At 40.4% G+C, this 14,581-nt stretch overlaps 1 protein-coding gene across 7 annotated transcripts in view; it reads left to right on the top strand.

Moving 5' to 3' along the window:
* Positions 1–1,438: 1,438 nt before the first annotated feature.
* Positions 1,439–14,581, top strand: part of SFSWAP (splicing factor SWAP) — an 81,240-nt gene continuing 68,097 nt past the window's right edge. For 4 of the 7 annotated variants that reach the window (XM_063086818.1, XM_063086817.1, XM_063086816.1 and 1 more), the window contains exons 1-4: positions 1,439–1,778; positions 4,400–4,569; positions 5,149–5,280; positions 9,577–9,662. In XM_063086818.1, the coding sequence (XP_062942888.1) occupies positions 1,561–1,778; positions 4,400–4,569; positions 5,149–5,280; positions 9,577–9,662 (606 nt within the window). In that variant the 5' untranslated portion in view covers positions 1,439–1,560. Of the gene's footprint in view, positions 2,417–3,847; positions 3,985–4,399; positions 4,570–5,148; positions 5,281–9,576; positions 9,663–14,581 lie in introns of all 7 variants that reach the window. The other 3 variants (XM_063086820.1, XM_063086823.1, XM_063086821.1) reach the window with 3 other exon arrangements.

Genomic DNA, 14,581 nt, shown 5'->3' with positions numbered 1-14,581 from the left:
ACTAAGACATTGTCTGTCTTCCTCAGCCTTGTAGACCCAGATAGAAGATGATGGACTGGTCAAACCCAGCTGCAGGCCCACTCATTCTGTTGGTAGTAATCAGTATTTGGCCCACTGTGTGTCGGGAGCTATTCTAGGAACTGGGAATGTTAAGGTAAACCCAACCAAGTCCTTGCTCTCCTGAAGCTAATTCTAGTGGGGCACTGAACATATGATGTAATGTGAGGTGGTGGTAAGTGGTACCAAGACAAATTGACAGGGCCACGTGAGCAACCAGTGAGGGGAAACTCTATACAATATGGACAGATAAGGCCATGCTGAGAAAGGGAATTCTGAGTTAAAAGTGAGTGTGAAGACTGCCAGTGAAAAGACAGAAGTGTGACCCAGACAGAGGAAACCAGAAGAGCAAAGGACGTTTGCTGGGAACTGCTTGTTGCTTAATTTTCAAAAACCTGTCAACATTCATGTAGTGGATTGAATCATGTCCCCCCAAAACTCATTGAAGCTTGAATTGTATCCCCCGTTTTGTGTATTAGAAACTTAGGCCCCACTGTGACTGTGCAGTAGTGAATTAATTTATAATGGTGGTCAGGGGTGTCTTTCTCAGGGCTTTAAAAGAAGAGGAGTCTTGCTTTCTCTGCTTCCTCCATCTTGCAATGTGAGATCCCTGGGTCACTGTCACCACCACCAGATGGACTTTGGACTTCCCAGCTTTAGAAACTAAGCAGTAAATTTCATTTTTCTTGATAATTACCCAGTTCCGTGTATTTTGTTACAAGCAACACAAAACGGACTAATACAGAAAATACTCACATACATTACTTGTAGAAAGACATCATTATTTTAATGGGAGAAGGGATCGGAGACCCAGAAAGGAAAATGTCTATCTTACACTGATACAGTTTTTCAGTCACCAGGAGAAATCGGGGAATCTGGTCCCTAAGTCTGAACTCTTGCACTCCAGCCCCTGTAACCGTCTGACCTGAAGTTACTAAGCTAAAAGGACCCTAAAGATCCTAATGGAACTAGGTGGGAAAAGTCCGACCAGAAATCACACCGCCTCCAGGCCATTTGTCTCCGAGACTGGGGTCTCCCTGCCCCGCCCTAAAACCCCAACTCCTCCGAGCGTTTGACCGCAGCCCGGGAGGGCTCGGGCCGGGGTCCATTCGGACCGCAGCGTCGCCCACCCCGCGCCGTGCTTTCTCCACGTCCTCGGCGGCCGCCCAAGAAATAAATTTAAAATGCACTCTGGCCAGCACACAGCAGATCCGACCAACGCGGCGCATCTGAAAGCGAAAACTAAGACCAGCGAATTGCCCAGTGGCCCGACCTGCACCGAACCGTGGCGAATCTGCGGGCGCCGTGACGAATCTGAGGCTCGCGCCGGAAGTGCGGCCCGCGCCGGAAGTGGCGCGTCCACCATTTTGCGGCCCGCTATGGCGGCGGAGTCGGGCCTGCGGCCGGAATGCGGCGCCTGAGACTGAGGGGGTAGGCCAGGCGGAGGCACCCGGACGCCGTGCAGCCCAGAAGAGGACCGGCCTTCGCGCCGGGGACGCTGTCATGTACGGCGCGGGCGGAGGCCGCGCTAAGCCCGAAAGGAAAGGTGGCGCGAAGGAGGAGGCCGGGCCCGGCAGCACCGGCGGCGGGGGGAGCCGAGTGGAGCTGCTGGTGTTCGGCTATGCCTGCAAGCTGTTCCGGGACGACGAGCGGGCTCTGGCCCAGGAGCAGGGACAACACCTCATCCCCTGGATGGGGGACCCCAAGATCCTCATCGACAGGTCGGTTCCTCCCCCCACCCGCCGACCCTCCCCTCTCCCGCCTGATTTCGTCTATGTTGACTTGATGGCCAGGACTGAAAAGGGGAGTTCTGAGCCCGCGAGGATCCGGGGACCCCTCCCCTGGCCCCACCTCCTCCTGGCGTTCTGGGGGGAGGGGACGGTGAAACCTGCCCTAAGGCACTGGCTGGAGTCGAGCAGCGTCCACCGCCGGAGGGACCGTCTCCGTTGCCGCAGCCCTCACGACCCCTCGCCCCTGTCGCCGGCTGTGGTTGGCGACTCGGCGCAGTGGGAGTTGCCGCGCCCGGGGCCTCCTCCCCGCCAGCGCCTGGGGCCTGCCGGCGCTGCCCTGAGTGGTGTGCTGGGCGGGCGGCCGGGAGGCGCGTTTTCATTCTTCCCAAACGCCGCGCAGAGGCCGTGCTTAGAAGCCTCGGTTGGACCCCGGGAGTTAGCCTGGACCTCTTAACGCCCCCAGCGCCCTCAGCGGAGTGCTCGTACTTTGCCGGCATGACATTTGACTCCCCCAGCGGCCCCCTCCCCCGTGATAATCGGACGAATTTGACAGATTGGGGTGGTGGGTGAAGTTGCCCATCAGTTGGATGCCCGTTGACTTCGTGCGGACCCTGGCCTTGCTCTTAGAGGTAGTGTTCTTAGGGCTGGTTTCACTGTCTCTTAAAACTGAAGGGTGGAGCTGGGATACAGATTTGTTGTTTCTTTTCAAATCAAACTTGCTTTAGGTAATCCCGCTGGAGGGTGTCTAGCGATTTGCGGCAGAGGGGGCCCAGCACTGGGGATTTCTAAAAGTGTTTGATCTGAAAAGGATGACATTACATACATGATGTAGGTTGTTTGCTCCCCTGTCTCCCATTTTTTCAGTCCCCCTTTTCTTCCCCTCCTCCTTGAGTTTTGGAGTTTGCTTTTGTGGGTTTTTGTTGTGGGATTTTTTGTTGGTTTTTTTTTTTTTTTTTTTTTTTTTTTGCCGGTTTGGCAACACTACTTCTGGGTCCTGGACTGAAAAGCTAACTGTGACCTTCCATTAAACTGTGGAATAGTCTCTCCAAGTGAAGGAAGTCCATCGTGTGAGACAAAACTGGATTCTGCAAAGCCCTGGAACATGACCGTAGGGATGACCTATGTGCTGGCCAGAATGGACACAGTAATGACCAAATAGGCCTTTTTCCATCCCTGACATTTCCGTTTGGAGTTAGCTCTAGAAAACAAAGACTTGTGAAGGGAGGGTTGCCAGATCAGATCAGGTCTGGATCTGATGACTCCACATGCTGCTCAAATGTGCTGTGCCTTTAAACCATGGTTTATATTGAATGATGTTGCCTGAGTTATCAGGCTTGCTTTTCTAAAGTATTACTTGTGATATTTATTATTAAAGTTTGGTAAACGATGAAGTCTCTTTATGCAGTTTTCCATATCATTCTGTACCTAATTTGAGTTAGGTCTTCCAAAACTGGTGGGGAGCAAACACTACACATGTACATGTGTAATATTTTAAAATAATAATCTATATTTGTAAGTTAAGGAGGTTTACATCAAAGTAAAATTAATTTTGAAATTTAATAAAATGCAATAACTTAGCTACCCTGTAATTTTTGGCCTTTTTTGCTGTAAAAGTCTGGTTTGGTCTTTTTTTTTTTTTTACATTAATATTTTTAGTTCCTATTACAAAAGTCAGCATTAAGAAATTAGGCAGACTTTTGTTTGTCTCTCTGCATTTGTTTTTACAATCCTAAATCTGAGTGTTTTAAGTAAAATTCACTCACTCATTTATTATCTGACAGTCACATGTTGACAGCATCTTTATTGAATCTTGTATGTTAGTTAAAAGCATAGCAGAAAGTGCTCTTGTTCTTAATTTGGCTGAAGTACCTATTGGTCCATGCAAGAGAAACATGTGTATGTTATTTCCTGGGAGTATAAAGTTTAGAAGGAAATATTGATACTGCATCTTCTAATAGTTGTGCTCTGTTTCCAGTGAACCTCCTTAAACTGCATGTATATGTCACTGTTCCTATGTATGTGTGTCTCTCTATCACATAACCCAGCACTTATTTCCTCAGCCAAGTGGCTAGGGGGCGAGCCTAGCCAAGATTTTACCTCCAATGGACGCAAGTTTCTTTGGTGAAGATCTCTCCTGAGAGTTCGGGACTAGCAGAAAGAAGCGAGGAAATTTCGACCGTTTGGTTCTTACGGATAGGTATTTATGTATTCGGTTTGTGTGAATGTAAGCTATGATATTTAACTTTTCAGAAAAAAAAATTTTTTTTGCAAGTGGCATTGAATAGTTGACCAAACTATAAACGGTAAGAACTGCCAGTGAAGTGGATACCATTATGCTGTTGAACGATTGCTTGCCTGTAATTATAAGTTTTATCATACTGTAGAAAGGAATTCAGACTTTGATAAGATAACTTGAGTTTAAAAGTAGGTGAGAGATGACTAGCCAAATTAAATATAAATTTGAGAAGAGTTTTTATATTTGTTTTAATATATTTATTTCTTTATTTTAATTGGTAAGTATACATGTATATAAAATATCACACACACACACACACACACACACCAACCTAAACGTTAATTTCTTTCCATTGACCAACTTGTTCATATTACAGATATGATGGACGTGGTCACCTGCATGACCTTTCTGAGTATGATGCTGAGTATTCCACATGGAACAGAGATTATCAGCTGTCCGAAGAGGAGGCACGAATAGATGCCCTGTGTGATGAAGAGAGGTATTTAGCCTTGCATACGGACTTGCTTGAGGAGGAGGCAAGGCAAGGTACTGCTCAAGAAAAACTTACTTAAGCAACAAACTTTTAAAAAATTTTAAGTATTAAAAATTTACTCCCATTCATTTTTTTATACTCACTCTTTCTGATATTATCTTGACAGTACCCAGTGGATTGGAAAAACAGGAGTCTTTGCGTTCTGAGAGGACCTCAGGATAGTTTATATATAGAGCCACAAAGAATTTTCCCAGCTTTTGAGGGCAGACTGGGATTTGAAAAAAACAAAAACCAAACTCTTTAACTGTTCTTCTTTAACAGTATCGTATAAATTAAAATTGATGTTCTTGTCTTTGCTATAACAATCTTTAATACAGTTCTTAATCCCAGAGTTTTCTCAGCAGGGAGAAATTTTCCACAAAAGACGAGTATTCTGCTGTCTGTGGGTAAACGTGTACTGGCAAAAGTACATATTGATAGACATAATGTGTGAATTTTTAAAAACATTTCGCCTCAAAAAGAGGTTGAAAAGTGTGTTATATGGTTTACTGATAGCTACAACTTTAGACATATATAAAATTTTTCTTAGTAAATTTCCATTTTTGTTAATAAAATTCTCATTTTTATTCAAGAGGAAGAATACAAGCGACTGAGTGAAGCACTAGCAGAAGACGGGAGCTACAATGCCGTGGGTTTCACTTACGGTAGTGACTATTATGACCCATCAGAGCCTACAGAGGAGGAGGAGCCTTCTAAACAGAGAGGTGAGAGTGAAAAACTGCCTGAAGAGTGTTATCACCGTATGGCAGTATACCACAGTCATGCACCACATAATGACATTTGGCTAACAACCGACTGCATGTATGATGGTGGTCCCATAAGATTATAATGTCTATACTATATGGCCTATGTGTGTAGTAAGCTATACCGTCTAGGTTTTTGTGAGTGTACTCTATGATGTTCGCACAATAACAAAATCCCCTAAAGACACATTTCTCAGAACGTATCCCTGTTGTCAAGCTATCCATGACTGCATATATCACGGAAAAGTCTTCAAAATACATTTATGGGCACTGTAATGCATATAAAAGACATTAGTGGTATTCCTTCTTTTGGTAAAACAAAGCTAAAAATTAGAAAATGAATTGTTAATGGAGATGGAAAATGAATTCAGACTTTCATTAGCGGCATTGGATCGAGTTGCCTTTTATTTCTCTTTGATTCAAGTAGCAGAAAATTGCTCACTCTGGATTCTTTGTTTCTAGATTAATAAAATATTTGTTAATGTCCTCAGTGATTCATTTTTGGGGCATTAAAAGGATAAGCATTTACTAGGATAAATTAATGTCTCCTTACCCTCATACTTACCTGCCCCTGTATGTCCCCTCCACAGCTGGAATAATGACAGATGTCCAGTGGAAGGACACCTATAGAATTAGTTATTACTAAGCAGAAAACAACCCAAAGGTTCTTGATAGTTTGGTAGGTAGGATGTGGGATATATACTTATCACAATTTTTTAAAATAATATTTATATAAAACAAAAGATTTTAAATTTATGCTTTTCTGAGTTAGCTCTGGGAATTTTGAATCCAAAAAAATAGTGCTACTAAAAAATACAGGGCTCATGTAATACAGAAATAAGAGCATTATTATCACAGCACTGTGTAATGATCATTAATTATCAATAATAAAAATATGAGCCCAATACATTAAAGATGGATCACTTATATTCAGGATATTATGTTTAAAGAGAAGAAGAGCTTTAACTTTAGAAACCCATTCAAATATTTAGAATAATAAAGTGGAATCACATCCCCTGGAGATTTAATTTTAGAGCTAACTTAATCTGTTATTTGGGACTTAATTGATTTTTCCTTAAGTAACAAATCTCTAAACAAGTATGAAGTATAGCAGTTTAATCTTAAAATGATATCTGCCCTTTCATCCTGCAGCTGCCCTAGGATTTTCCCCAACCCCCTTCATCACAAGATATGCTCCTAATGGAACTGTAAGATTTAAGGGCAAACACATACATGCAGGCTTTCCTTTTTGCCCTTCCTTTAACCCTACTTATTACTTGGTGGGCAGAAAATTCACTGTTGCACAGTTCTATTTTATGAGCTGTTAAAGAGACTCTTCAAATGTAATCTTAACTATATTAAGTTAAAGGCTAGTTAAGGTATTTAACACTTTTTGCACTGACTTTTGAACCTAAACATCCCCCAGAAGTTATGATGCAATGGAAATGTTCTTGCAGGTCTAACAAGTAAACATCTGTTCATTTATCCAGAATAACTTATCCCTATTAGTGTTTTGGATTGTTCAGATTTTGTTGTCTTGTCTCTGGACTGCATACATTATTTCTTCTTTAAATCCATAGCGTTTTTCATCAGAATGAAGGAATACATACTATCACCGTTTCATAAATGAAGAACTGAAATTTCTAAAAGCCAATGTCTTTTTGAAGATCATAGTGACAATCTTTAGAAAAATCCACAATATTAATTTCCTAACATTCTAGATTAGGGATCAGTAAACGTGACTGCAAGACCTGTGGGTATGTTTTTGTAAATAAAGTTTTATTAGAACACATCCACATTCATTTGCTTACATATCATCTGTTGTGGCTTTTTTATTTCAACAGCAGAATTGAGTGGCTGAGACAGAGACCGTATGGCTCACAAAGCTGAAAATATTTATTATCTGGCATTTTGCCAAAGAGTTTGTCAACCCCTCTTCTAAATGTTAGACCACTGTTTTGGTGCAATTATTGGACTAAATGATGTTAAACTTTATTATAATTATTGAGTTTTGAGAACTTCAATGTGACTTAGTTATCTTCTGAGTCTTAACATGCTTTCCCTTTAACAGAGTTCTTTTTGGCATCTTATTGTGTTATTTCTTTTCTTTCTGTAATTATATTCTCAGAACTTTGCCTTATGAGCTGATTAATTTTTTAATGGAAGTTGGGCCCATGTGAAACTTACAGCTTGATATTTTATGTTTAACTTGCATTAATATAAACACCATACACATTTGCGTGTACACACACACTCTTAATAGAATTCAGTTTGGTACCAATACCACTAACAAATTTTACTTTAGTGTCCTATTCTTTTAAAACTTAAAATAAAATATTTTTTGTTATTCTCTTGAGCCATTAACATGTCTTAATTTTCCTGATTTTCAAAATTATTATATTTTCCTAGCATTTTTTAGTATTTCAAAATTCTGTGATATTGGCCAAAAGCATTTTGATGGTACTTCTGTTTCTGTGTAACCTAACTTTTCTTCTCTTCCTTTTCACAGCGTGCTGTTTTCAGCCGAGTCCCTGTCCTTTACATTTTCATAATTTTCTTCATCATTACATATCTATTATTTAAACAAGAAAAGATTGTTATTTGAATCTGAGTCTGTATAGCAGTGATTGGTTTTTATTTTGTGTTACTGAAGCCATTTTTCTATAAATAAAGGCGTGTGTAAGAATAGAATAAATCTATTTAACCTGTCTATTCCAAACGGTCTCTCAGAATGTCTTTTTTGTGTGTGAGCAACTTTAAGGAAAGGCTATTTGAACAGAGTTTTAATCTTTTTTTTTCATTTTAGGAAAATATGCAAGGATACTTCAAAAAGGTTATGGAAAAATAGAATTAAAAGATAATACGAGTCCTTCCGTGAAGTTTTTGAAGACCCCTCATAGTAACAGTTGTACTTTAAACACATATTCCAGGCCCCATTCCCAAAGAGAGTTCGAGAAAGCTAAGTTATTGCTTGGCATTTTGCCAGTAGAAAATCTCTGCAAACCAGAGTTTCTGATAACTTCCAGTTCCACCATGTCATTTGGTTAGTGGAGCTGAACAGTAGGGTTTGCTAATTATAGGGACTTTCGAGGAAGGAGTAGACCTCTGCTCTCCCATTCACCTCTGGTTCTCAAGCGAGAACAAGGGATGTGTAAACAGACAGGTGGGACAGTGTTGAATAACTCTTACTTCATAGGAATTTATAATCAGTTGTATCTCATGAGACTAGAATGCCTGAGTTTTTGTATATAATGAAAGCTGCTTAAAACTCCTCTTTGGTTTCACAGAAGAATTTGGTTTAATAGGATACCTTTGCAAATTGTTGATCTCTTCAAGCGGCTCACTGTACATGATAGAAACATTTATTTTAATGAAGATTTAATGTTTGTTTCTTTAATATCATCTTTTTGAAAAAAACCCTAGGTAGATGTTGTAATCCTCAAAAATTAGCTTTTTAAAGTTTTCTGTATTTTTGTACATTTCACTATATTCAGGTACCTTGGAATTCAGAAAGTTAAAATGTGTGATACTTTTGTTACATGAATCATTAATGAATAAACAGAAATAGAAAAAATGTATCTGATGATTTGTGAGAGGGAGTAGTTTGCTTGGGTAATGTTGGCAGTTATGCACAGGTATTTAACAATTTGATAATGAAAATCAATTATTGAAGAATTGATTACCATGTGTTAGACCTGATGCTATAGGGAATCCATGGAAATAGTTGGAGAGAGATCTTGGCAATATCAGTGAAATACATACATAAAAAAGAGGCTGGGAAGGAAAGAGAAAGGAACATTTATTGAAAACCTGCTAATTGTCAAACATTGTGGTAGAGATGTTCACATAGGTTAGTTATGTCACTTGCACCTCACGTGGCCCTGGGAGTAGATCCTTTTACTATATTGGAGCACATGAGGAAACTGAGGCTGAGAACAATTTCCTCATTTGTTCCAGTACATTTGCCCAGAATCCCAGAGCTAACAAGTAGCAGGACTTGAATTCAGGCTGCAATCTGACCCCTGTAAACATGCTGCTTCTGCCACACCACCCACCTCTTTGGAATTTTGCAAAGTGAGTTTACTTAGACGTGGTAGAATAGAAGAGAAAACTGGAAAATGTTTCTAGAAGTAATGATAGAGAAGTAAAGAACCGGAAAATGCCAGTCACTGCTGTTCCTTAGATTGTTGCTTATAGTTGGTGGGTGCTTTCTTTCCTGGTCATGGGTCTGAAGCTTTTTACTTTCTTTTTATACAGAAAAAACTGAGGCTGAGAACTTAGAGGAAAACGAAGAACCTTTCATTGCACCGTCAGGGCTGAATGTCCCGTCTGACGTGGAGCTGGTATGTGTGCTCCTCAGGCATGAGAATCCTTCTTTATCATTACTGCTTGTTATTAAGTACTGCTGTGTGAGCACCAATGATAATCATAGCTGCTGTTTAGGTGTATAATGCTTTAAAATTATTTGTAAGTTAATGGAGAAAAAGATAACACTCTACATACTTTCCTCAGAAAGAAAAATGAAAGAATTAGTTGCAAAATAACTAGACTGTAGCATCAGGGACCCGAGGAGTTGGATCTGTTTGAGAGATTATATAGCTGAGTGCCCAGATTTTACCTGTGTGGATAAACTAAGTCAGAATTAGTGGCAAGTGAACTATTATCCACATATAGACATAAGAACAGTCTTGCTGAAGGCAACATCGCTTTGTTCTGGGTTTTTCTAGTGTGATTTTTGTGGTCACTGTGTATATGTACATATATAGTCATGCACTACTAAACGTTTTGGTCAACAGACCACATTGATGACAATGGTCCCGTGAGATGATAGTCGAGCTGAAAAATTCCCACCACATAGTGACATTATAGCCTTCTTGACGTCGTACTATTACACATGTGTTTGTGGTGGTGCTGCTGTAAACAGACCTACTACAAAACTTGTTTAGGAGAGCAGCCTAGCTTACCCATGGGGTGACCCTCCCAAAGGTAGCTCAGACTTTCAAGATAGAAAGCCAAGCATTTGACACATTAGGTCTGACCCCAAGTGAAACGGTTGTTATCTACTTCAGAAGCCTTGCACTTTTAAATGATTCCGACCCATTCCCATAGCAAAATACTAGTTAACAAGTTAGCTAACACTCACTGAATGCTTGCTGAGTGCCAGGCACATTCCCCACCTGTAACTTAATTTTTGTAACTTTGTAGGGCTGGTAGTATTCTAATCCTGATTTAACAGGTGAGGAAAGTGAGATACAGAGAGACACAGTAACACTTAGAGGGCCCTTGTATGGGCAACTAGTGGCCATTGTGGATCACAGGAAAATTCATTGCTGTTTCCTTTTATAACACACTTCCGCATGACAACGCACTCTCCTAACAGCACATTTCTCAGACTGTTTCGCATCATTAAGTGATGCATGACTGTGCGCATATGTCTACACACACCTCTTTAACTTGAATTTTCTTGCCATTCTTACTTCAGTACAATTTTCTTCTCTGTTGTGATTAGGTCCCTGTGACATCCTCAGGCTGCCCTTGCACTGATGAGGAAAACCGAGGTGGAATTCCTGTTTGTCTGGGTGCCCTGCAGCTAGTTACTATCTTTAATTCAGCATTGATCTCATCCCGCTGTTTCAACTTCATTATGTTAAATTATGGTTGAGTTGTAATGGGTGTTAAAGCCAAAACCAAGGTTTTTCTTTTATGAACATTCATTAAGGGATTGCTACATTCCAGGCACTGGGCTATGCTGCTTTTTATGTATTATATCATTTCATGCCAACGACCCTGTAATATAATTTCTGTTACTATCCTCCTTTTACAGATGAAGAAGCTGAAAATTCAGAAAGCCAAGAATTTGGCTAATAAATGGCAGGCAGGAGCTCAAAACCATGGTCTTAGCTATTGTGCCATCTTGAGTCACCGTGCTATATGGGATTTTAATTATTAGGGATGTTTAAAATATTGTATGTGTATACTTGGGAGGGATTTTTAAGTATTCATGCTCAGTGTAAAGTGTTTTTCTTTGATGTTTTCCTAACTGGGTTGCAAGTGCTATAAACACAGGTATTCTAGATTCTGGTTTGTAACCTGCGTACTGAAGCATCAGATATATAGTAGATGCTGAAAAACAGCTTCCCAAAAGAGCATGCATACATTCCCTCCTGTCACTTGCTCCCACCCTAATTTAGTTCAGTGAGAATTCAGTGGTTCTTGCCCTTCTTTTTTTTTTTTTTCCCTTGTCCTTCATTATGTGAAAGGAGATATCAAAATAGCCTTTTAAATTCCTGCCTCCACCCATTATTTATTTACATATCCTCTCCTCTTTCTGTTTTACAAATATGGGAAAAAATTTCTTTGGATTTTGCCTAGTGTAATTACTCATTATGTTTGCTTCCCCATTTCCCCATTGATTATTTTGCTGTGATTAAACCTGAAAATATTATCTGAAGATTTGATATCTTAAGACTTGTGTTAATATATTTTCTGTGTATTGGTATGTATTGTGTTCTACCTTTTTCTGAAATAGGCTATTTGTTCTACATAAGAGACCCATTGAAATTAAGCCTTAAAAATCACAGTTGCTCTATTATCTGTATTTAATGCTAAAAACTTTTATTTAAAGTTGACTACATGGAATTTTATTTTGTTTTTTTGGTATGAAAGATTTTTTAATTTTTTTTTTTGCAAATGTAAATATAGAGGCACAGCAGAATATGGTTGCCTTGTTTAATTCTTATTTAAATATCTAATGGCTGTGTTTTCTCAGCCAAAGTAAGCATCACTAAGCTGTTTAATAGTCTGCTGGAACCAAAAATATTTACCACCCATTGGAGGGCAAGATAAGCCTTAATGTGTGGTGATGGGCTCTCTTGCTGTTAGGAGTTTCTTCCACTGTTGAGATGAAAAGGTTTCTGGAACAGAGAGTTGTTTTGATTATACAGAAACAGCATCTGAGTGTTTGATTGAGTCTCTGGTTTGCATCTTTTGTTTCCTTTATGGCAGTGTCAGTATTTCATCCTTCACAATTAATGTGAGTTTTTGGCAGTAATTCATTGTATAAATTTACAGTACAATGTCCATGTTAGTGGAGAAGATGTAGAAGACAAAAGTGTTCGCATTATAAGTTCTATTTTGGTGACTAAACATTGGAATTGCTGAGTTGTGTTAAAGTGGGCTATCACTGCCTTAGTGGGCAGGGATTGGTTTGACTCACTGACCAGGGAAGGTTGAGGCTGTTGGTAAAGAAAGCAGGTACTTAGGGGATTCTCAGTTTTTAAACTAAGCTGTTGGGTTAGAATCTAATGATTACAGAACCCCTCAGGTTTTTGAATGAAGAGTGAGGACAGTTAGAAATCATGACACTCTGGGAGGCATGTGCTCACCTCGTGCTCACCACCTGCTCCCCTCCATAATAAATCCCCCATGTCCAGCCGAGCCTCTAGACTCAAGCTTGTAAGGTGATCTTACAATGCTATTTTTAGCTTTTTGTAATTACTTTCTGTGTATATTTTTCCATTCCGTGGAAAGTAAGCACCAATTTTTTTCCCAAATATGTAACCCAGCATCATTTTTCCTGATACGGTCAGTTGTCTGTCCCTTTCCCGGGGAGCTGACCACCCGTCTTTGTCATACCTTGAGTTCCCTCCTGCTGGGCTAAAAACCCAGCTGAGCTAATGCCCTCCTGCTGGGCTGCTGAGTGCACTCCATCCCTGGTTTTGTCTCATTGTGTTGGAGTTCAGCAGGCACTGAGTGAGCAGTTGTGGGTGGGAAGATGGAGGCTGTCCCCCAGCTCCTCTCTACCCGTCTTGTCACCTCACTCTCCTGAGACACTGCAGTTCTGAGCCACAGATAATGTCTGCCTGGTGCTCGGGACTTTGTGGAACTGCCTCTTCTCTGCCACCTTGTGTTTTGCTCAGTTTCCTGGAACAAGAGCCCCTCAACCACTCTGGTCTCTCATGAAGACCAGAAATAACGGCTGCTCAGCAGGCCTCTGTTAGGGTGTTTTTCTAAGGGAAATGTGCTCCTTCCAACACATTTTATGGACAAGAGGGGGAGAAAGGATTTGATGTATGATTGCTGTTATGTGCAACATCTTCATTGTTAGAGGAATAATGAAGTAAGCATTTATTGAATAATGAAGTAAGTGAGCACGTACTGTGTACCAGGTGCTGTGCAAAGTACCTCTTTATTCATGTACTCTCTTAGTACTCAGGATAACTCTAAAATTAGATACAGTGTTACCTGTTTCCCAGCTGAGAAATGTTGAGGTTTAGAGGAGTCAGGAGTAGCTGCCTGGAGTTAGACAAGTAAGGGCCAGGCTGTAGTTTCAAGCCAAGTAGCCGACTCCAGAACCCTAAAACTGCTGAAGTTAAGTGCTGTTGAATGTTACACAGATTAGAGCATTATTTTCATCATAATTTAGGTACTGTAGTACCATGGAATGGGGTGGGGAGGAAAAAGACTGATTTACTTCTGCATTCCTATGGGTGATTTGCCTTTTTGGGGGGGATTTGTAAGGACTCTAGATGTCTAATGAACATTAAGCTTTGGTCCACTAGGTCTTCCGGATATTTTCACCTGGCATTTTGTTTTATAACTGTTTATATGACTCTTTCCATGCAGAATTTAAGTGTATTTGTGGAATCATATATGTCACTATTCCTTTATGGCTTCGGGGTTTCAAAGCTTATTTTGAAAGACCTTTCCCACCCTCAAGAGTTGGGAAAGTATTTCCTTACATTTCCTGCTAATACTTCTATAGTTTTGTTTTTACATTTGAATCGTGACTCAATCTGATATTATTTCGGGGCTGGGGTAAAGCAGGTACTTAATTTTTTCTCTCCCCTAGTCTCAGAGCTGGAGAGGGCTGGCCCAGCTCCTCCTTGAGTTCCTCACTTATTTCCCCACCTTCCATCTCATTCCCCCTGCTCAGTCTGAGCACCCACGTTTTTCACAGCTCCTAGAGAACCTTAAACATTGGTGTGTGTTTTCTGACCTGCAGATATCGTTCCCCCATTTTCTAGTTCCTGCTCTGGAGTTCAAAGCCTTGTTAATAGAATTTCTAAGGAGAGGGGAGGCGTTAGCTTCCCTTCTTGGGCTCAGTCAGCTGTCATAAACAAAGAGCTTCCCCACTGGATTTAAACTAGAAAAACATTTCCTGTTTTGTCAGGTGGTCTTTGTAACACATGCATATTTATATGTTGACTATGTCTTTAAAATCTCATTTTACAGTAGGAATGATCATGATATTCTTAAATAG

Source organism: Cynocephalus volans, chromosome 2 (genome assembly GCF_027409185.1).
Source record: "Cynocephalus volans isolate mCynVol1 chromosome 2, mCynVol1.pri, whole genome shotgun sequence".
In the NCBI taxonomy this organism is placed as follows: Eukaryota; Metazoa; Chordata; class Mammalia; order Dermoptera; family Cynocephalidae; genus Cynocephalus; species Cynocephalus volans.
Note: the sequence above shows the minus strand (reverse complement) of the source record. Positions and strands in the feature narration are given on the sequence as shown.